At 38.3% G+C, this 24,924-nt stretch overlaps 1 protein-coding gene across 4 annotated transcripts; it reads right to left on the bottom strand.

The window, feature by feature from the left end:
• Window positions 1–217: 217 nt before the first annotated feature.
• LOC109045646 (GTPase IMAP family member 7-like) lies at window positions 218–24,924 on the bottom strand. 4 transcript variants are annotated; one of them, XM_042747962.1, is made up of 3 exons: window positions 24,767–24,906; window positions 3,724–3,810; window positions 218–1,470 (listed from the first exon to the last, which is right to left on the bottom strand). In XM_042747962.1, exons 1-3 carry the CDS (start codon window positions 24,825–24,827, stop codon window positions 650–652), a joined length of 969 nt encoding a protein of 322 aa, XP_042603896.1. In that variant the 5' UTR covers window positions 24,828–24,906; the 3' UTR covers window positions 218–649. The 4 variants fall into 4 exon arrangements, with proteins under 4 accessions (XP_042603896.1, XP_018919032.2, XP_042603899.1 ...); XM_019063487.2 differs by lacking the exon at window positions 24,767–24,906 and adding an exon at window positions 6,487–6,629; XM_042747965.1 differs by lacking the exons at window positions 3,724–3,810; window positions 24,767–24,906 and adding an exon at window positions 6,487–6,587.

The raw sequence follows: 24,924 nt of genomic DNA, 5'->3' as shown, positions 1-24,924 counted from the left end.
GTCATCTATAAAACAGATTTGGAGAAAACAGCTTGTCCAGCTCCATCCAATAGTGTCTGTGCGATCTAGTCCCCAATATTGCCAAATATTAAGTGTCCCCAACTAAGCGAGCCAAGATGTGACAGTGGCAAAGGTCATTAATAAGTTCTGTAAAGAAGGTTAGGGTTTAGAAAACATCTGGCTTGATTCCAGCAGGGATGTCTATAAGAACCAGTGATACAATTCTATATGACCACTTTATTTATCCATTGAAGCAGGTAGAGCAAAGATGTGCAAGTACATCATGTGAATGTGTGTGTGGTTTCTAAACAAGAACAGAAATACAAACAGTTGAATCAATAAACCATACTTAATAATTAAAACATTTAATTCAGTGCTTGCAAATGTTTGACAAACAACTCCGTCCCTCTATTAAATCTGCATGTGCTTGCAAAGAACTGATTAGACATTTAGAAACAGCATATTAATATTTGTGACATTTATTTGGACAGGAAAGCATAGAGATTTGGACAGGAAGCAAAGCAGGAGAATTATGAAAAGGACCACAAACAAGGACTCAAACTCGGGTAGCATAACTGTGCCACATGATGTGCTCTGCATACAGCTATTGGAAGAATTTTTTTTTTTTTTCATTTAGAGTAACTGTGCATTACAGTCTCAAGCCTGCTTTTGCTGCTCCTATTATTGCTGCTCCTGCTGTTGCTGCTGCTCGTCCTGCTGCTGCTGCTGCTGCTCCTGGTCCTCCTGCCACTGCTACTGCCACCGCTCCTGCTCCTCCTGCCACTGCTATTACTGTTCCTCCTCCTATTACTTCTAGTGCTGTTCTACCATAACCTTTAAATCTTTGTTTCTTAGCCTCCCATTCAATTTCATTCTGGGCTTTTCTATACATCTCGTTAGTGTAGTGTTGTCCTCCATTCTCCTTCACCATCTTCTCAATCTTCTTCAGCAGTTCAGTGACCTGAGAGCGGTTCTTTATGTCTTCATTATTGAATAAATGATATCTATCACGATACTCTTTAACAAGAGCCTTGAGGTCATTATCTTCACTGATATAATCATCTAGTGTTTGTCCCTTCAGCTTATCTCCTGTAGTGAACAGAATGATTGTGTATCGAGTAGCTTTTTCTCCAAAGTTCTCCTGAATCCATTTCACTGTGTTTTTCTCCTCATTTGTGTATCTCATGTCCAGTCTCATGACCAGCAGAAATGCATGAGGACCAGGAGCAGACATGATGACACACTTCTCTATTTCAGCTTTCAGTTGTTCTTCAGTCATGGACGTATCAAACATTCCTGGAGTGTCAATCACTGAGATGATTTTGTCCTCCACTGTTGTCAGATGTCTTTGGCAATTACTAGTAATGGACTTAGGTGACATACCACTCTTAAACACAGACTCGCCGATGATGGTGTTTCCTGTTGAACTCTTCCCTGATCCAGTTTTACCCAGCAGCACAATCCTGAGATCTAATAAAGAGAGAGGAATTTAAGATGTTATTGTAGCGTATCAGGCCTGAACCAGACAAATTAAAGATTCGATCGGGAGCCTGGTTGAAACATGAGCCGAATTCCACAGAAAGGCAGGATGTTGTAAATCAACTCCTAGCACCACAGTCTGAAGCAAGATAACCCACAAACTCTTTCAGAGAACAGTTTTCAACATTAACACCATTAGAACAATTACTGACAATTTCAGTTCGGAGAAGAGATTGTCAAATTTGGGGCAAGTAATCCAGATTGATGGTCAAAGAGATGCACAGCATTACCATCACATGTAAACCCATGATAGTAATCATGATCACAAGCTCTTTGGATTGACTTCCCCCACCTCGAAGGAAACCAGACTGAAATTTCTAAGGACCTGTTAACCTCTCTGGTCTTCACAGGACATATCCTTACTCCACAGAATGCAATGCATATATGCACCAAAATGAACTCAAAAAAGACTTCTAAATGGATATCAGTCCATTGCTTAACTCCATATCATACATGTAACCCACACATTTGACTATAATGTTTCTAATCACTTATTGTGTATGTCTTTTTAAATAACTCTTGAATAGCTTAAGGGATTATATTCATGTTTACTATGTGTGTGTTCGAATCTTCTTGCTTGAAACGTTTCTGACCATAAGTTATTTGTCAAATGTATCATATTCTTGTTATAGGAATCATGTCCAAATTATACCCTGCAAGAGCGGGAAAATTCGGACCACGTGCTTGATAAGATAACATATGATTTATGAATGGGTGGGACAAACATCGCAACACCCCGAGAAAAGACAATATCTAATTGGTCAAGACAACATTTGAGGTGTGGCCAAAAGGCCAGTTTAAATACTCAGGACACCATCAAATTTTGCTTTTAGCTTTTAGCTTTTAGCTTTTAGCTTGCGTTTAGCTTTTGCTATCAGTCATGCCGGCTTTTAGCCTGCTTTTAGCCTTTGCTTTTTGTCATCACTTTTAGCGTTCTTCGAGCGCTGTTCCAGCGTGCTTCGGCCTGCATGCCTGCTGCTACTTAGCCACGATGAGAAGAAACACCACCTAGTCTCGTCAAACTTTACTTCTATTCTTTTACCTTAGTTTCTTTTCTTTTCGTGTTCTGGGTTAAGTTTTGTAACGCTGTGTCTCAGAGTCTGACCTCGCGTGCCCGTCTGAAACTTCAACCAGCCCACAACTCCGCATCATCAGCCCAAGACGTCACATCAATGACTACTGAACTTCCAGCCAATCAGCAACCTCAGGAAACCCCCTTTTCAATGACAACAAAGGGAACCCCGTTACACAGGCATCACAAGTAACTTTACCTCCAGACTCTGATCTGTACTGGTGTTATCTAATATAAATTTAACCTCATTGATGAACTCAATGCGAGGGTTAATTCAGTGATTGATGGTTGTTCATGTCTATGCAATTTTATGTATTGCTGTAAACTTGGGATTTCACATTTTCATTCTCTTAAACTCACTCTTTCCTAACGTTCTATCCTCCTGCAACTTGTGTGAATGTGTGAGTGCGTGTGCTTATGTGTTAGATTAGTTTATATGTCTTAGATTTATCTAATAAAGGCTCATTCATATTGAAAAGAGAAGTATCTTGTGTTTTGTGCTTACAAGTTAATGTCTTAAACTGCCGATCTTGTTACTGTGCTAATTAATAGTGTTTTCACTATACTTTGGATATAAACATCCAGCGCAGATTTGATGTTATACAGCTCGTTCAACGAATCGCTGGCCGTTTCGGTGATCAGCCGTGAAACAGTGATTCTGTTCAAATTCCCTTTAAAATCTTAAATGATTCCCTTTGAGCTAAATTGACCTGTTTCCCTTACAGTATTCAAAAGTCAACTGGATCAACATTCCCTTACACTTCAAAAACTGATATCTTCACATTTGCCTTCGCTCACTATGAGACCTCAGCAAAACTCCTCAAGAAGATTTAAAATGACTACAATAAGACAGAACAAAAAGTTTATTAGTATTGTTTTTTTTTTTTAAATAAGTTTAGTAACATTGTTTTCATAATGAACATAATTTAACATTATTTACCCCCTCAACAACCTTTGTTTTTTTTCATCGAAGAACCAGGGTCCCCATCATTTGAATAACTTGTACATACTGTATGAGGTCACCTTATTTTAAAAGTGTAATAACTAAAAATTTACCTTTTTACTTGAAATCTCTCAGAATTAAAAGGAACAAAAAATGGCTTAATATTTACCAATGTTTGAACTTTCTCTAGCAATCTCTTGTATCAGTCCTTCCATCTCTTTCTGAATTTCCTTCTGTTTCCTGAGATGTTCCTGGTCTGAGAAAGAGAACGTCACTTTAATTAGCTGTGACTGTAAATGCATAACTGCTATAGCTGTACATTTCAGATGTCTCTTCTGATGTCAAAATCCTTACCCTCCCATGATGAAATAAAATGTTTTTAAAAGTAAAATATAACCCCTTTAAAGTACAAGTGCTTTCTATTCTAAGTCTTTTGAAGTCATTAAATATTCCAAAATCAAGTGAGCCATTATTCAGTAAAAGTTTTGATGACCTTCACCGTTCTTTGTTTTCCACATTTCTTCTTTTGTGTTCCACGAAGAAAGAATATTAACAGCATGAGAAATACAACAACACAAAGCAGAGTAATGATGGACACACTTTGAGTGAACTGTCCTCAGTTGAACTGTTGCACGTTCAAATTGGAGTTTTAAAGCTCTCTTACTGTATAGTTTTATTTATTTATTTATTGCCAAACACCCTAGTTGTTTGGAATTTAGCTTGTAATAGTAATCTTATTATTAAAACAAATTACCAAATAATTCAATAACTGAAAAAAAAAAAAAAAAAAAAAACATCTTTATCAGTGGCACTCGATGACATTTAAAAAAATACAGGATTCTGTGTGGAACATGGTGTTTGCGTTTAAATACTACTGGTGACAAAATAGGACAATAAAAGACAAAGCAAATGTATTTAAAATAATGTGGACTGATGGATTCAGTAAAAACAGCAGAGCAGGCTGAAACATTTAGAGAACTGCGTTCTTATTGTTTTGTATTATTGGGTTCCTTAACAACAGATGTGATATTTGTGCAGAACAAGAGAAACCTGATCTGCCTCTTCATGCTAATACAGACAAACAGAGCAGGCTCATTTGCATAAACACAGGTGAGCTACAGTCATTTTCAAAAGGCATTTTTTAATTCATGAGCAAATAACAGGCTCTATTTATATGCTTTTAAAGGAATCAGTTTGTTACATTTAATGGGATTGACAAAACCATACAGTTCTCTCATATTGAATCACAATACTTTAGTATGTATTCATACTAGTGTTATTATTGAGTCAGGCACAATATGCAAAGTGGAATGGTTTAACTTTGTTTTAACAGGTTGTCACCTGACCAACTAGAACTATTACTTTCTATTTAACTATTTAAAATTCTGTAATTTAACAGAAACGATACAAAATGAGATCCATTTCTGGCCAGTCATAAGTTCAGTTATTAATTAACAAATAAATAAATAAATAAATAAATAAATAAATAAATAAAAAGTGTGCTTATTTAATGTTATTACATCCACAGTAGCTATGTAATGCATTTACTGTGTATTTTGTTGAATATCAGTAACATTGTTAGAACACTCAGTTGGACTGAATGGCACAGCTTCTTCGTGATTGTAAATATTTGACCTGTATGTTTGTTATACTGTGTATTAAAATGTATGTATCCATGTCTATAGAAAGCTCAACATGTCTTCTTTTAAAAGAAACAATTTAAATCGAAAAAATAATTTTATGTTTATGTAATTCATATGAAACCAACAAGAGGTGCAGTGTTTCCTGTCTGAACTCATTATCTGTAATGTGGTCACACCCACACTTTATTCATACGGTCATCATCCACGGAATTCGTGAATTCAGTTCATAATTTTAAAGTATAGCCTATAATTTGGATTTAAGTATTACAGTAGACTAATTATGGTGAAAACTTAAGATTTATTATAAATAATTATTACAGTATTTTATTTTAAATATTATTATAAATGTATTTATGTTGGGTTGGGTTTTTCCCATGAAACTGTGTTAAGTAAAAAAAAATATATAATAATAATAAATCTATTGTTGTTTGTAATGAAAACATGTTACCTGTTTTTCTAATAGGCCTAGAATAAAATGAATAGGTTAAAAATTAGTATCATATTTTATTCCATGCCATTGCAGATCACATATGTTAAAGTAAAATTCAAATGCCATTTTACTGGTTATGAATAAAGTCATTTCTGTTTTGTCAAAAACAAGCAGCAGCCTTGAAAATATAGCCCATATATCAGGGGTGCCCAAACTCGTTCCTGGAGGGGTCGTCGTGATTTTGCCAAGTAAGACATGTTCCTGGATCAACATCTTTTGTTGATCCTGGATCAACATTACTGTCCAAAAAATACAGACTAAACCCAATTCCTACCCCTAAACCTAACCCTACCCATAATTTTTATCATAAGCCTAAAACAGATATTTCCTGAAAAGTTATTCTGATTGGTTAGCTTGAATGTTGATCCAGGAACATGTTGTACTTGGTGAAATCACGTTTACCGTGGTGCAGTACAGAAGGGATGAAAGGGGCATTTCAGTGCCGCCCACACATTCAAAACAAATATTAAAGCATAATCTCATTTTTTTTAGCCATGAACAAAAATACGAAAAATCCAGCTAATTTTCCTTTTCTTTAACAAAACGAAAAAATGAAAATCAAACTCATTATTTCACATTATTTCTTTTTTAAGTAGAAAATCAAATGACCTAAAGATACACACACGGACATTGAAGGCAACGTTCATCTTCATCTAGATAGTATAACATTGGAAAATCAGCAGTGCACTGGAACGAGTTCTGTGTAAACTGCAAATACGCACATACGCCTAGTTCTAAACACAAAATATCTTTGTTGGTTTTGCATATAAGTTTAATGAAAGCATAACTTTTTACTGACCTGAATGTTCACTTGCAGATTTTCTATATATGTCTTCCATACTTTCACCGTTTCTGTAAATTTTCTCTCTCTCCTTGTTGTAGCTGTGCAGTAAACTATAAGGAGATGTTTGCTTTGGCTTTGACTTTTAACAGAATGGGTGGAGTGAAAAGAAGACATGTCACAGTGTCTGGTCTGTGTATCCCTGGGTGTCCACTAGAGGTCTCACTTCCCCTTATCGTCACCCCACCTCAGGAACTACATTTCCCACAAGTCTTGTTGGTACTCATCACTGTTCATTGTATTCAGCTGTTCCCACTTACATGGTTTGCACCTGTCTATAAATACCTGGTTTGTTTCTGTCATTGTTACGGAGTCCTTGTTTAATGTCACCCTGGTTTTTCGTGTTTCTTGATGCAGCACTGAAAGCCTTGTTTAATGATTGCCTGGATGACCCTTTGCCTCAATGGGAGATGAAGGGGTTGGAGATCCTGGACTTTTGGGGGTTTACCCATTACCTGCGCCATCGTGCTCAGTGGGATGCAGCAACCACACCTGAGTCTCCAGACAAGATGGCCGCCAGCCCAGCGCCACAGCACCAAATGGCCGCCAGCCCAGCACCACAGCACAAGATGGCCGCCAGCCCAGCACCATTGCACAAGATGGCTGAATCTACACCTGTGTTGCCAGACAAGATGGCTGACTCAATGCCTGAGTCTTCCGTCAAGGTGCCACTGACTCGCCATCATAGAGGGCGGAGGAGGAGGAGACAGGCGTCTACCGTTCCTCAAAGCCCGGAGGACGTTCCCGAGCGGGCCGCTGCCGTCTAGGAGGACGTTCCCGAGCGGGCCGAGCGGGCCGCTGCCGTCCAGGAGGACGTTCCCGAGCGGGCCGCTGCCGTCCAGGAGGACGTTCCCGAGTGGGCCGCTGCCGTCCAGGAGGACGTTCCCGAGCAGGCCGCTGCCGTCCAGGAGGACGTTCCCGAACAGGCCGCTGCCGTCCCCGAGGCTGTGCCCGATGCTGTTCCGGAGGTCGAGGCGGTGCCCGATGCTGTTCCGGAGGCCGAGGTGGTGCCCGATGCCGAGGCGGTGCCTGATGCTGTTCCGGAGACCGAGGCGTTGCCCGATGCTGTTCCGGAGGTCGAGGCGGTGCCCGATGCTGTTCTGGAGGCCGAGGTGGTGCCCGATGCCGAGGCAGTGCCCGATGCTGTTCCGGAGGTCGAGGCGGTGCCCGATGCCGAGGCGGTGCCCGATGCTGTTCCGGAGGTCGAGGCGGTGCCCGATTCTGTTCTGGAGGCCGAGGTGGTGCCCGATGCCGAGGCAGTGCCCGATGCTGTTCCAGAGGCCGAGGCAGTGCCCGATGCTGTTCCGGAGGCCGAGGTGGTGCCCGATGCCGAGGCGGTGCCCGATGCTGTTCTGGAGGTCGAGGCAGTGTCCGAGGCGGTGCCCGAGGCGGTGCCCGATGCCGAGGCAGTGCCCGATGCGGAGGCCAAGGCGGTGCCCGATGCTGTTCCGGAGGCCGAGGTGGTGGCCGATGCCGAGCCGGTGCCCGATGCTGTTCCGGAGTTCGAGCCGGTGCCCGATGCCGAGGCCGTTCCCGATGCCGTTCCCGATGCCGTGACCGAGGCGGTGCCCGATGCCGTTCCCGATGCCGTGACCGAGGCGGTGCCCGATGCTGTTCTGGAGGTCGAGGCGGTGCCCGAGGACGTTCCCGAGGCGGTGCCCGAGGACGTTCCAGAGGCGGTGCCCGAGGACGTTCCCGAGGCGGTGCCCGAAGCCGAGGCGCCTCACGTCTTCACAGGCCGTCCAGAGCACCTTCACGTCTCCACAGGCCTTCCAGAAGGCCTTCACGTCTCCGCAGGGCCTCCGGAAGGGCAGGTTCCGCTCTGGTCGCTCAAGTGGCGGGTTCCTCCCTGGCTATCTCCACAGCCTGCCCCTCACTGGCTCCCCGAATAGCAGGTTCCGTTCTGGCCACTCAAATGGTGAGTTCCTCCCTGGCCGTCTGCACATCTAGAATGGACTGATCCTCCGTGGCCACCTGAACTGCCTGGTCCCTCGTGGTCCCCTGAACTTTCGGGTCCACCCTGGCCCCCTGAACTGACTGATCGACCTTGGCTGCCAGTGGAGCCATCGCTGCCTGTCCCTGTTCCCCTACACAGGGCCTGGCCCTCCATCCCTCCCCCTGTTCTACCTCCACCAGTCCACCTCCCTTCTGGTCTTTTTGGTTTGTTTTTTGTGTCTGAGGAGCATCTGGAAGCTGCTCCTTAGAGGGGGGTAATGTCACAATGTCTGGTCTGTGTATCCCTGGGTGTCCACTAGAGGTCTCACTTCCCCTTATCGTCACCCCACCTCAGGAACTACATTTCCCACAAGTCTTGTTGGTACTCATCACTGTTCATTGTATTCAGCTGTTCTCACTTACATGGTTTGCACCTGTCTATAAATACCTGGTTTGTTTCTGTCATTGTTACGGAGACCTTGTTTAATGTCACCCTGGTTTTTCGTGTTTCTTGGCCGAGGTTTATGTTTCTTGTTTTGACTGCTTATCTGGATTTTGACCTTTGCCTGGCTGGATTATGATATTTGGTTTCTCCCAATAAAACACTGCTTTTGGATCTACCGTTTGTGTGCGTGTCGTGACAACATGTCACCAGTCAGTGCATGTTGACTCAGTGAGAGTAAACAATATGGGTTACCGTTATGAAATATTTTATATCCTATATAAAACATTTGAAGAAGTTACTTTGTATGTTTCTGTAAGCTATTCTGCCATGTGCAGTATGAGAGCCAGGTGCATTTTGAAGGCCTTAAGGCCAAATTAACTGACGGTGTAAGCCTTATGGCCTACGTGAGTATTTATGAATATAGAGAATACAGAAGGAGGGAGATGCTACAGGATGAGATAGTGTGGAAATTGATAATGTGTGTAAAACTCATTAAAATCCTGACAGCTCATTAAAACCCTAAAATGTAACCTAAAGATCTGCTTAGGATAAATTGGCAACGAATGTTTGATCATTTAAAAACAAAATATTGAATTCTGGAGAACATTGCCCATGTCACTGGCAGGAAGGATTAACGCCGTAAAGATGGTAGTACTCCTATGATTTTTGTACATTTTCAGACAGTCCTTTGTTTTATCCCACAAAGTTTTTTTAAGCAGCTAGACACAATAATTGTACCTTTTTGTGTGGAATTATAAGAATGTGAGAACATCAAAGGAACATTTATGCAAAAGTAAAAAGGAGGGAGGGTTTGGCCTGCCACAGTTCAAATATTACTACTGGGCAGCTAATCTAAGTTCATTTTCGGATTGTGGAAAAAGCAGCCTTCTGATTCAGATAGAGATCCATCCTGGCTTAGAATGGAGCAAGCATTTTGCAATAGAATCTCTCTAGCAGCTCTTCTTAATAGTCCTATTGGAATTGACCCGGCCTTATATGATAATCACTTTATTATAAATAATGCACTGAAAATATGTAAACATATTATTTAAAGCCTATTTAAAGGTCCCTGACATGTACCCAGATATTCCTACTATATGCCAGAATCATGCCTTCTCTCCTGGTTTGCTTGATTCAGGTTTTACACAATGAGAGAAGAATAGCATTCAAAGATTAAAAGATCTGTATATAGATGGGACATTTGCCTCATTTGAGCAATTAAAAAAAAAAAACTTTAACATCAGTATTTCTAATTTATTTTAATACTAGCAAGTTAGAGATTTGTGAAAAAAAAAACAGATGTCAAATAATAATGTGATTACAGGACACAATATACTTGAAGAAATTAATGTTTAATCCTTTGCATCAGGGAGCTGTGTCTGTCAGGACTTTGAACCTTTTTGTGTGTGTTTTGCTCCCTGTGACCCAGTTTCTGTCTCCCATGGTTTGTTAATTTAATTCCAGGTGTGTCTAGTTTCTTTCCCATGTGTTCCATGTCCCCATTAATTTAGTAATTCCATGCACCTGTCTGCTCCTCGTTATCCTGTCTTTTATAAGCCTTGTCCTTTCAGTTCAGTTTTGTCACCAGTCTACCAGTTACATACAGTATGTGTGGCTTCCTCCTGTGTTACATGTTGGATTTACTCCTGTGTTGGATTAATAAAGACTCTCTTGATTACTCTCGACTCTGTGTTCCTTCCAGCAGCGTAGCGTGACAGAAGACCCTGTAACAGTTCTGAAAAGCTGTTTCATGTCATATGCTGTAATGCTTCTCCCCACCTCAAGGGGGATCTAGGGAGGTTTCTGAAGGTAAGGCTATCCTTTTAAGAGAGACGAGAAAATGGTTTGGTAGAAGTACTGGCATGGTTTTGAGTGTTTGCTCAAGTTGGTAATGCATGAAACCCTATTATGAGGAACATTTTTGGTTCTAGAGCTCAGTAGGGTTTTCTTTAGACACTGCATCTGGACTATATGATCTTTTTCTACACCTTTGCTTATTTGGACTGACGTTTGGTTATGGTTTGGGACACTGTATGTTGAACTTTGGTGGATTTCCAATTGCACTGTCGGAATGTGGTGAGATTCTCATTACTTACCTGACTATGTGGGAGTTGTGAGAAATGGACTTTATTTATGATTGATCTCAACATGTTGTGGTTGGGCTTAAATGCTCTAACAAGATGTTTCTTTTCTTTGAATGTTTTGTTGATATTGGTGCTGTTATGGGTGATTGCTCTTTAAACCTTTAAATATATTCTTCTCTACTCTTGGATGAATGGATCCCTTTCCTTTTATATATGTGACAAAACAAGAGTGTTACAACCCGACCAAACTAAACAGTTTAAATTGCATGTTTCCCCTCCGTTTGTTTTCTGGTTTTCCTCAGTCCTTTTTTTTTCTGTAGTGTTGTGTCCATGGATCCCCCTCCTTCGCCCCGAATTCCTCCTCCTGCTGGAGCAGGAAGGACGTTCTCTCGAGGTCCATATGAGACAGTTCCTACTGCTAGCTTACATCACCAGCTACCCGGACAACGTGCTCTGCACGTTCTATAACGCCAGCCTGAACTCTAAGTGCAGAGCGTTGTCGTCCGAAGATGGTCCTCGGGAGGAATTTGCCGCATTCGTGGAGTAGACTCTGGCGAGAAATGGGTCACATCTCACCCCAATGGAGGATCTCGCCAGGTCCCCTCCGGACCATCAGACCAGGTGCGAGAGCCGGCTTCAGTGCCCACCGCAAGGGAGAGAGCTGCGGACGGTGTGATGGTGGAGTGGAGCTCCGCCCCTGCATCGCGGTTGAGGGTGAGTGGACTATGGAGTGCCAAAATGAGGACTATCTTATAGACTGGGAATCTGAACTGGAGGATGAACTGCCCTCTCTCCAACGTCTCCGCTGGTCCCGTCCAGCCCTCCATCGTCCTTGGTTTCCTCGTCCAGCCCCGAGGGGGCTTCCAATTCTCCAGTGCCTGCTCCCCAGTTAAGCCAAGGATGGGCTCCTGCTCCCCAGTTAAGCCCAGGATGGGCTCCGGTGTTGGCTCCAGCCCCAGAGCTTGCTCCGGTGCCCGCTCCTTGAATGTGCCCTCCGGTGCCCGCTCCTTGAATGTGCCCACTTCTCGAATGTGCCCGCCCTCCAGTGGCTGCTCCTGCCTCCTCCACCGCTGTCGTCTGGCAGTCTTTCTGCTCACCCTTAGCCCTCCATCATCGCTGTGATGAGCTCCGCGGGACTGCCATCCTCCAGCATCGCTGTGGTCAGAGTCTCCCTCACCTCCGCCTCCAGCCTCCACCTCGGCCCGTTGACCTGTCTGCTCCACCATGGCTCCTAGCTCCCTCTCCGCCATGGCCCGGCAGTCCACAAGCTCCGCCTGGCTCCCTCATCCCTCCGGCTCCGCCTTGGTCTGGCGTCGACCATCCTGTGCTTCGGGACTCCACTTCTCTGGCTTTGCCTCATCTCTCCATCCCTCTGACTCCATCAGGCTCCTTCATCCCCAAGGCTCCGCCTCAGTCCTCTGTTGCTCTGGCTCCACCGTGGCCTCCCGGATCCACATCTCCACGTCGGTCCCTCCTGTCTCCTCCCTGGCTCCTTCCTCCATGGTCTCTGTCTGTTGGCCCCCTCCCGGGAGTCTGTCCTCTACCGTAATCTCCTCCAAAGTTCCCACCCTCGCCTCCCTCTGTTACTACGGTGCGAGGACGCACCTTCCGGGAGGGGGGCGAAATGTCAGGACTATGAACCTGTTTGTGTTTTGTTCCCTGTGACCCAGTTTCTGTCTCCCATGGTTTGTTAATTTAATTCTGTGTGTTTAGTTTCTTTCCCATGTGTTCCATGTCCCCATTAATTTAGTAATTCCATGCACCTGTCTGCTCCTCGTTGTCCTGTCTTTTATAAGCCTTGTCCTTCCAGTTCAGTTTTGTCAGGTCTACCAGTTACATACGTGTGGCTTCCTCCTGTGTTACATGTTGGATTTACTCCTGTGTTGGATTAATAAAGACTCTCTTGATTACTCTCGACTCCGTGTTTCTTCCAGCAGCGTAGCGTGACAGTGTCATGTTTCTATAGTATTTTGTTAAAACATAAAGTAGTTGATGAAGCCAAAATTAAGCAGGCCTGGGAGATAGAATTATGTTTAGAGACTGATTCAGACAGTTGGGAGGAAGACCTTGAGAACATACTTACCTGTTCAAATAATGTAAGGCATAATTTAATTCAGTTTAAAACCTTGCGTAGATTATACTTATCTAAGGTAAAATTGCAGAGCATTTTTCCAGAGGTTTCTCCATTCTGTAACAGGTGTAAAGTAGCAGAGGGATCCTTAACTCACACACTATGGTTGTGCCCTGAATTACAGGAATATTGGATATTAGGATAGAATATTAGGACTATTTGGGGAAGTTGTGGCCTAGTGGTTAGAGAGTTTGACTCCTAACCCTAAGGTTGTGGATTTGAGTCTCGGGCTGGCAATACCATGACTGAGGTGCCAGTGAGCAAGGCACCGAACCCCTAACTGCGCCCCGGGCGCCACAGCATAAAAATGGTTGCCCACTGCTCCAGGTGTGTGTTCACGGTGTGTGTGTGTGTTCACTGCTGTCTGTGTGCACTTTGGATGGGTTAAATGCTGCTGTCTGTGTGCACTTTTGGTTGGTTATATTTGGTTTTATTTCTTGTCTGTTTATCTTTCAGATTAATATATGTATACAGGGCTGGACTGGGACAAAAAATAAGCCCTGGCATTTTTTTGGTCCAGGCAGCACACCACCACTTCAATATACATATATATATATATATATATACATATATATATATATATATATATATATATATATACACACACATACCATACAAAAGCTTTTGAACAGTAAAATGTTTAATATTTTTTAAAGAATTCTCTTCTGCTCACCAATATTGCATTTATCCAAAATACAGCAAAATCAGTAATATTGTGAAATATTTTTTCTATTTAAAATAGCTGTTTTCTATTTGAATATATTTAAAAATGTAATTTATTCCTGCGATTTCAAAGCTTAATTTTTAGCATCATTACTCCAGTCACATGATCCTTCAGAAATCATCCAAATATTCTGATTTGCTGCACAAAAAAAAATATATATATTGTTATTTTTATGTTGAAAACAGTAGTAGAATTTTTTCAGTTTCCTTTGATGGATAGAAAGTTCATACATGCACAGGATTTAGTGACTCTACAACATTTATGAATTTGTATCCTGCTTATGCATTACCTGACCAGTTATATTATAATTTGCCTTTATATGCATTTGTCCATCAGTGTTCTGTTGTTCTGTCGTAGGTAGGTTATTACATTTTAATTTATATTTTATTATTTTAATTATCTTTCATTTTCTTTGTTATCGTTGTTCTGTTTGTTTTGTGAAAAAGCAAAACACTAAAATAAATGTGTGAAAAAAATTGTCATTTCTTATAATGGGCATTTTTATAATGGACAAAACACACGTTTATTATAAAAGCAATATTATGCTATTTAAATTGATTTTGTAGCTCTATATTCCTATTTTGAGAAGTTTAATTTTTAAGTTTAATGAGAAACACATTGAACTTAAATGTGATGTAATACATTAGTATTTTTGTGTGTTTACAGTATAAATAGCAGAATATTCATAAATTCAAATTAAGTGAGATGCAAAATGAAAAAAAAAACTAAATAGTATATGCCTCTACAACCTTGGGCACCTGGAAAGTGGTAGATTAGAGAAATCATCTTTTGAAAAACAGACTAGCAGGTGATTTTCTACATTGAAAACAAGTGTTATGAAAACTAATAAACAACTGTGAAAAGTACGGGGAAAAGGGCACAGAAGTAAACGGCCTACATGATTGTTAGAACAAGTTTGAATAAAGCTTTGTTTCATGTGTTGTTCACTTGTATTTATTTATTGTGATGCTCCTCGGGTGTCTCCTTTGTGCAGACTTTGCTCTCTGATTCTTTTTGTAAATAGGTTGTGAGCACGTATCTGCATTGTTGGCATGCTGGTTAATGGTTGTGTGTGTTGCTGAATCAGATAATAGACAATTTCTCCATATTGGCCATTTTGGGTGTCAGCTATTTTGAACTTAGCATAAAATGCTGAAACTCGGTACGTGTCATCAGGACCATACTCTGAAGGTTTCATGTCTGGGAAAAATTTGGGATTAAACAGGTTAATTGCTGCTTGCAGCTTTATTTACTGTACAATTATTAGTAGTAGTAATATTCGTTTTATTGTTGTTGTTGTTGTTATATGCAGTGTCCTCCATAAGTATTGGAACAGTAATGACAAATTGCTTTCTCTGCTGTGGAGTCAAGACATTTGCAAATATGATTAAAAGATGAATATGTGACAAAACTACAGAATGTCACATTCTATTATTAGGTCTTTCGACACATACAGCGAGTACAGAGTACAGCACCGACTGCTGTTACCCGGATGAGCCTGTGTTATTAGCTTTTACAGGTTGTTATCAAGGGATAACATACCTCGGAATGTCGCGACTGACCAATCAGAATCAAGTATTCCACAGAGCCGTGTAATAAGTCATCATTTAAATGAAGAGGTCCTGTTCTAGAGACAGCCATGCATGCCCATGCCATGACACCACCTCCACCAAGCTTTACAGATGAGCTTGTATGCTTAGGATCATTTGCAATTCCCTTTTTTCTCCACACTTTTGCTTTCCAATCACTTAGATAAAGGTTAATCTTTGTCTCATAGGTCCATTAACTGTGTTCCAAAACTCTACTGGCTCAGATTTGTGAAGAATCTTGCCTTTCTATTTTTGGTGCTGATCAGAGGTTTGGATCTTGTTGTGCAGCTTCTGTAATTCTGTGTCAAATTCTCCTGCGGTCTGTAGATTGTCAGAGCATCACCCCAGCCTTCTGGAGGTTGTTGGTGATTTTACAGACATGTATTTTAGGGTTCATTTTCAGCTTTTATGATTTGTCTGTTATCAACTACTGTTGTTTTTCTCAGCCGATCAGGTTGTCGTTGGTTGCTGATGTCGCCGGTAGTTTCCAAACTCTTGATTTCTCCATGCCCTTTGTTTTTCCTTTAGTTCTAATTGATTTCCTCTTTTCTTTTAGCATCCAATTTGCTTGCTTTTCTTTCAGAGTCGGCTTCCTCGTCTTCATCCTGGTTTGTGTGTGTCATCATCGAATGCAAGACTTAGAATGCAGAAGCAATGGATATTACTGATAAGAGACATTCCCTGCTTTTAATATCTGAAGAATTAATGCAACAGGACACAGCTGAACACTTAGACAGACCTGTGAGGCAACTGTTCCAATACTTACTGTATGCTCACATCAGATAGGGAGATGAAACTCTAAAAGTGCTGATCTTCTTAGCTGGTAAAACATCTTTGTGTTGAATCACCCAATAATAAAATGTGACATTCTGTAGTTTTGTCTCATATTCATCTTTTAATCATATTTACAGATTTCTTGACTCCACAGCAAACAGAACAATTTTGTTTTTACTGTTCCAATATTATGGAGGGCACTGTATCTGATTTCTAAGCCAATTAAAAGCTATAAATTAGAAAAAAAAAATAAAGTTGCCTATACACTACCAGTCAAAAGTTTTTGAACAGTAAAATTGTTAATGTTTTTTTAAAGAAGTCTCTTATGTTCTCCAAGCCTGCATTAATTTGAGCCAAAGTACAGCAAAACAGTAAAATGTTGAAATATTTTTAATATTTAAAATAACTGTTTTCTATTTGAATATATTTTAAAATTTAATTTATTGTGATTTCAAAGCTACATCTTTATCATCATTATTCCAGTCACACGATCCTTCAGAAATTATGTTGATATTCTGATTTGCTGCTCAAACAAATTTACTATTATGATGATGTTGAAAACATCTGAGTAAATTTTTTTTGATGAATAGAAAGTTCAGAAGAACAGCATTTATCTGAAATAGAAATCTTTTATAACATTATAAATGTCTTTATCATCACTTTTGATCAATTTAAAGCATCCTTCCTAGATAAAAATATTAATTTATATTTATGCATTTAAAAGACACTTTTATCCACAGTGACTTACAGTGCATTCAGGCTAACATATTTTACCTAACATGTGTTCCCTGGGAATCAAACCCACAACCTTTTGCACTGCTAACACAATGCTCTACCACTGAGCCACAGGAACACTACATAAAAATACATAATTTCATTTCCAAAAAAGAAAAATTATACTGACTAAGCTTTTGAACGGTATAGTGCAGGGGTGGTGAACTCCAGTCCTGGAGAGCCGCAGCCCTGCAGAGTTCAGCTCCAAACCTTATTAAAACTGTAAAATGAGTACATGAACACCTAAACGTAATCTCTAGAACTGCTCCGAGTCACTTCATGAGCATTTTACTTATTTTGAGAAAACTATCGTTATATCATATACAAAGAGACAGCAATGTTTCAAAAAGACAGCAATGTTTCAGGAGTTTAGTACAAAGAATAGGACACATGCTTATTAGATGAGAGTATTTGAGCTGATGTATATGCTTTTATTTATTATTTTTTAAATAACAATTTTTTCCAAACCATTGTTAGATGCAGTGTTTCCTGTAGTTATGCAAAGATTTGGTTTCAATAACAGTATCAGTAAACAATTTCTTATGATTTTAAATCTGCAATGAACTTCAGATCAATCTCAAAGTAAAAGGTGGTACTAAAGTCTGATTTTGTGGTGGATGTGTTCAGATTTGATCATCTTAATTCAAGTGAGGAAGGATTGTGAAAGTCTGACCGTGTTGAGCACTACTGTAAGGTTAACGCTGCATGGTGTAAATGTTTGAAAATGATTAACAGTTGAAAATAAACATTCATTAGAAATGTAGAAAAATAATCAAAAAGTAATCAAAAGTAATCAGTTACATTACTTTAATAAAGTAATTGAAAATGTTACACTACTATTACATGTTAAATATTGAGTAACTTGTAATCTGTAATCTATTACATTTCCAAAGTAACCTTCCCAACACTGTTGAAGTGTATTAGAAAAGTAAACAAAAAAAATTGCAATGCCAAATAAACTTCAATACAATGACAAAAAAAGAAACCTTAACACAAATGTAATAATTAAAACATTTAATACAATGCTTGCAAATGTTTTACAAACAACTCAGTTCCTCTATTAAATCTGCATGTGCTTGCAAAAACTGATTAAACATTTAGAAACAGCATATTAATATTTGTGACATTTATCTGGGCAGGAAGCGAAGCAGGAGAATAGTGAAAAGGACCACAAGCAAGGACTCAAAATCAGGTAGTACATGATGTGCTCCCCACACAGCTATCGGAAGAATATTTATTTTCTTTTTTCATTTAGAGTAATTGTGCATTACCGTCTCCAGCCTGCTATTGCTGCTATTACTGCTGCTCCTGCTGTTGCTGCTGTTCGTCCTGCTCCTGCTGCTACTCGTCCTGCTGCTCCTGCTGCTGCTCGTCCTCCTGCTCCTACTGCTCCTACTACTATTACTTCTAGTGCTGCTCTACTATAATCTTTAAATCTTTGTTTCTTAGCCTCCCATTCAATTTTATCCTGGGCTTTTCTATACATCTCGTTAGTGTAGTGCTGTCCTCCATTCTCCTTCACCATCTTCTCAATCTTCTTCAGCAGTTCAGTGACCTGAGAGCGGTTCTTCATCTCTTCATTATTGAATAAATGATATCTATCTTGATACTCTTTAACAAGAGCCTTGAGGTCATTATCTTCACTGATATAATCATCTAATGTTTGTCCCTTCAGCTGATCTCCTCTAGTGAACAGAATGATTGTGTATCGAGTAGCTTCTTCTCCAAAGTTCTCCTGAATCCATTTCACTGTGTTTTTCTCCTCATTTGTGTATCTCCCGGCAAGACTTATGACCAACAGAAATACATGAGGACCAGGAGGAGACATGATGACACACTTCTCTATTTCAGCTTTCAGTTGTTCTTCAGTCATGGACGTATCAGACATTCCTGGAGTGTCAATCACTGAGATGATTTTGTCCTCCACTGTTGTCAGATGTCTTTGACAATGACTAGTAATGGACTTAGGTGACATACCACTCTTAAACACAGACTCGCCGATGATGGTGTTTCCTGTTGAACTCTTTCCTGATCCAGTTTTACCCAGCAGCACAATCCTGAGATCTGATGAAGAGAGAGGAATTTAAGATGTTATTTACACTTCAAAAACTGATATCTTCACATTTGCCTTCGCTCACTATGAGACCTCAGCAAAACTCCTCAAGAAGATTTAAAATGACTAAAATAAGACAGAACAAAAAAGTTTATTAGCATTGTTTTATATAAAATAATTTTAGTAACATTGTTTTCATAATTAACATAATTTAATTAACATTTACCACCTCAAAAACTTTTTTTTTTCCATTGAAGAACCAGGGTCTCCATCATTTTGAATAACTTGTACATGCTGTGTGAGGTCACCTTATTTTAAAAGTGTAATAACTGAAACTGGAAAAGTCATGGAGATTATATACCATGGTAATGGTACACCAAGATAGTCCATGGCCAGGTGTTGGGTGGTTCTTTGCCTACAAGTGGTTTTTGTTTGCCTCCAATTAATGCACACCAAGTCATAGATTATCACTTACATACATATATCATTTACCTTTTTACTTGAAATCTCTCAGAATTAAAAGGAAAAAAAAAGGCTTAATATTTACCAATGTTTGAACTTAAACATTCCCCTAAAAAAAACGTTCCCCTAAAAGGGAGCTTATTAGTACCATACAAGTATGCATACTTTAAGGGTAAGTTACAAAGGTGCACTTTTGAGGGTACCTCATTAAAAATAAACATGGTATTACATAAGTACTTAACTATATTATTATTATTATTACTATGGTAAATTTGTGGTTACTGCAGTTTTACTATAAATACTGTGGTAAACTGTGGTTACTGTAATAAAATCATGGTTAATTTTTGTAAAAGGCTGCCAGGCTGTTGTACCCCTAAAGGTGAAACTTTACCATATATATATTTTTTTCTTTTCTTACAGATTTATTAACACTGTCCATTTTAACTTTTAACAACTAGTTTAAATAAATTTACTTGCACAAACAAACTAGCCCATTCAAAATAAATATTACATGTACACAAAATTTTGGGGTCAGTAAGATTTTGTAATATTTTTTTAAGTCTCATGCTTACCAAGGCTGCACTTATTTGAACAAAAAAAATAATAATTTTAAAAATGGAAAAGCAGCAATATTGTGAAATATAACAATTAAAAAATAACTATTTTCAATTTTATTATATATTTTAAAATGTAATTTAAAATGCATCTGTGATCAAAGTTGAATTTTCAGCATCATTTCGCCAGTCTTCAGTGTCACATGACCCTTCAGAAATAATTCTAATATCATTTGCTGCTCAAGAAACATTTATTATTATTGCTGCTAAATATTTGTGTGGAAACCGTGATGCATTTTTCAGAATTAATTTTACATACAGTAACAATGTTATGTAGGCTAATGTATTATAATAATGTGGCAATGGTTTCTTGAGATCTGCTTATGCTTCTGATGCTTTTGGGAAACGCAGCCTTATTTGAACAAGCACTGTAAAACTAGCGTCATATCACATACACAGAACTGTATTCATGGCAACCCGTCAAAATAAAAGTCCGGTTTGAAATAACGACAATAGAATGTACACAGCCTACTACTACTACTACTACTACTACTACTACTACTACTACTACTACTAAAATGAAACAAACATTATTTTAAAGGAATAATCACACAACGTTTCTTCCATGTTTTCATTTTAATAGTAAATCCCCTTTGTTTGCCAAAAAAGTTTGCTTAATTTTCAATAATTAAATGATAAATGATAAAATTAATGTTTTATGCCTTCATTTGATAACCAGAAAAATGTAAATACACAACACAGAATTTCTGAGGGGAAAAAAATTCATAAGGTTACTTTTAGAAAAAATAAAATGAATAAATTAAGTTGTGTTATGCATTCAAATAGTTAGACATGCTAAAACACAGAATTTTGTATCCATAAAAAAATCTAAATAATATGGTGATAAAAATTAAACATTTCATAGGGCCCTAAACATGTATTTTTTGTTAAACTTTTAATAAATTGATGTGAAAATGTATATACTATTAAAAACGAGTTGAGAAAAATTAAATGGAAAAAAACTTTTACTTTTTATTAAAGAAGAAATCAGTTTACTAAATAATAAACTTGACTGACTGCTACTTTAAAGGGATATTATTTGTGTTAATTATTTATTTTTATGTATACTATATAATTTTGTGCAATTACTTGCCTGTCAGTGGAGTTTGTGGCAAAACCTTTTGCAGTGTTTACATGTTTATATCTGCATAAAATGTATTAAATGCACCTACATTTTTTTTGCATTTTGTGTTTTTTAGTTGAATAAAATACCTATTTTGCCCCCTATATATTTCATCATTAAAAAAGTATAAAAAAAAATAAAAAGTTGTTGTGGTGAAAGTCTTGTGTCTCGTCACACCCCTATTATTTTTTTTGTGAGACATGTTGTAAAAAGCGTGGTTGAATTTAATCTCGGGGTGTTTTTTTTATTGTTGATGGTTTCAAATCAGTGGCGTAGCCACGGGTGTGCCAGGGTGTGCCGGTGCCACCCACCTAAAAATAGATGCAGAATTATTTTTTATAGTCTCAATAAAAAATGTTTACTAAACTTGGGCTATTGTTGTTTACTTAGAAAATATATTTTTTAAAATCAACCCTTTCACGCATAAGTTACAAATATTTTAACTGACCCCTTGTTTCCATGACGACGCGTCATGATTGTCACGTGACACACCGCGGCCACAATAACTAACATTTAACGTACAGCCAAACTGTCTCTGGTACAGCACTTGAATTCCCCAGTTTCTCCCGAAATATATGAAAGTAAGTGACTGTTGAACTGTGAGAATAGAGTAAACTTTATTGTTCTGCTATGTGTGTCTGATATATGAATAAAACACATAGGCAAATTACATTTGAATATATAGATAGTAATTTTACTGCTTCCATAGACATCAGTGTGTATTTTACAAACTACCAATGTATTTATGGAATGCCAAGTCTGCCAAAATAAAAAATATATAAATACATAAATAAATATACAAATAAATGTAAAAAAAAAAAAAAAATAAATAAATATATATATATAAATAAATATACATAGAAAAGCAAAAAAACGAAAATAAATAATTCTTTATACATTTATTTCCTTTTTTATGTATATATTTATTTTTTCCGATATTTATTTATTTCTTCTTTTATTTATTTATACATTTATTCATTTATACATTTGTTTATTTCTACATTTATTTATTTTTACATTTATTTATTTCTACATTTATGTTTTTCTACATTTATTTATTTCTTCATTTATTTCTTCCTACATTTCTTCCTGCGTAGGGTAATGAGGAGGGCGTGGTTTACCTCAGACATAGCAATCGAGCTCAGAGTAAGCGAAGGCGAAGGGTTGAGGCCACAGTGACACCCTGTGGCGAAATACAATAAGTATCACTGACGTTGATACGGTCTGTGACTGCGAGGTATATGGTTTAAAATCTTACTGTGTGACATGGATATGCTCGTCTTTATTCCGGACATGGTCGTAGAACATCGTTTGGTCTGGATTTGTAAAATGTCCTGGGCTAACAAACATGAAACAGGGACTCTGAAACGGAAGCGCTTTATTTTTTCCATTTTTTCGGTCAAAACTCACGGAAAGGAAGCAGGGCACATAGGCTACAGTGAAGTCAACGCAAGCATATTGACCAATGCTTTTGAAATGAGACCATTGCATTTGAATGTAGCCTAATTTCCAAAAACAATACTGACAGCAACAGCCTTATTAAATGTATGAACGTCACGTTAATCCACATCGATAAATTCAGTTAGAGGATAAGACTGTAGCCTATAGAGCAGTTAGCCTACCACTAAAATCCAACCAGATCTTCATCAGAGCCATCAATACAGAAGAGATCTTAATGCATTTACACAGCAATTAGCCTACAAGTGCATACAAATATTATGAAGTGTCTTACGCCTACATTTTGAAGACATAAATATGACATGATGGAATCAATGAAGTGATAGCCTACGTTTAATATGAAACTAAAACAGACACCAGGTGGCAGAAAGTCACTGTCTTAATGAGTGAGTTCAATCCACTCGTTTGATACACCGAATCAAAAACAACTCGACGTGTTGAAGCGATTTTGTTTCTGATCATTTATATTTAGGCCTATGAGTTATCTAAATAATTATAATAGACTAATAATAATAATAATAATAATAATAATAAATAATAAATAAATGACCAAATGTTCAAAAAGTTGGCAGAGAGGGGTCATGTTCGGGGAAAACAACATAATTGTTGATAGGCTATATTTTTCGGGGCCATGGGTTTAATGCGCAAACCTGCGTGACCATATAGCAACTATTCAGAAATGGAAATAACGAATGCATTAATATTTTGTTTTGAATTTAAGAAAAGTCGATTGAATATTTACAGGAATATTTTTCAGAATAGTAACGTCTTTGTAACCAACCACAGTGATCAAAAATCTCTATCTAATAGGCTACTTCAAAGATCAAATCAAATTATATATTGTAAAAGTTTGTACAAATTTATGTAGCCCAAAAACATAACAAAAAATAGTCTACATAACTGTTTTAATTATTATTATTATTATCATTCTTTCTTTTCTTTTTATTATTATTATTATTAGGCTAGTGTTATCATCATCAGCAGCAGCTGGCAAACCATAATGGAATCTATTTAAAGGGAATGATTGTGGTGGGGAGTTTGGTCAAACTATTGCAGTGATAGCCTACTGCGAATATAGACGGTTTCAACGACATCAACATAAACAAACGTTATAGCAGGTACAGATTGAATGATAACATATGCACTTATAACACTTAAAACGTGAATGAATTCCGTCATTCTAAAAAAAAAAAAAACATGGATCCAATTGATATAGAATAATGTTAACTGTAAGTAGAAAAGAAAACTGTTGTACAAAACAAACCAAATCATGCATTAATTTAGCAGCATTCCACATGAAAAAAGGAAAAAGTATACAGCTTTGAACTCAAAAAGATAAATAAAATAAAAAATAATTATAGTAAAATAAACAGTGAAAACTTAAATAGAAGGAAGTGAATATGAATATGAATATGAATAAATACTGTAAGCGAATAATGAGTTTTTTTGAGTGGCTCTAATTTGATTTGCCAACCGCTAATAAAACATAACTATAGTAAAACAAACTGTTAAAAACATAATTAGAAGGCCGTGAATATGAATATGAATAAATATGACTACCGAAGGAGGATTTACTAAAAGAATTAGACTGTAGTTATATTGTGTTAATGTACCACGCACCGCCGAGTAGACGCGCAATGAATTTGAAGCGCAGATGGCGTTACTGCAGTGTGCTGAGAGTGTTAACCTTACTGATCTTCAATTACAGCATAACAAAATGAACGACGAAAAAGGATGGAGCGCTTCACTCAGAACTAGTTTCAACTGTTTAAAAACAAGAGGCAGAGGGCAGGGGAGAGGAGGGTGGGTCGCAAAACATCTCACGTTTTTTAAACGTTTAACTTGTTTCAATTTAGTTGGCGTTCTAAAACTTCTGTGCCGTATTGCTTTTTTATTGTGAGACTTGAAGGAAACGTTCGTCTTTGTCTAGATAGAATAACATTGGAAAATCAGCAGCGCACTGGAACTAGTTCTGTGTAAACTGCAAATACGCACGTAGGCCTAGTTCTACACACAAAATATCTTTGTTGGTTTTGCATATAAGTTTAATGAAAGCATATCTTTTTACTTACCTGATTGTTCACTTGCAAATGTTCTATATATGTCGTCCATACTTTTTTTGCGTTTGAACATTTTCTCTCTCCTTTTTGTGGCCGTGCAGTAAACTATACAGAGATGTTTGCTTTCACTTTCACCTTTAACGGAATGGGTGGAGTCTGGGCTGGACTGG

This window comes from Cyprinus carpio, chromosome B21, assembly GCF_018340385.1.
Source record: "Cyprinus carpio isolate SPL01 chromosome B21, ASM1834038v1, whole genome shotgun sequence".
In the NCBI taxonomy this organism is placed as follows: domain Eukaryota; kingdom Metazoa; phylum Chordata; class Actinopteri; order Cypriniformes; family Cyprinidae; genus Cyprinus; species Cyprinus carpio.
This window is presented reverse-complemented; position numbering and strand designations above follow the sequence as displayed.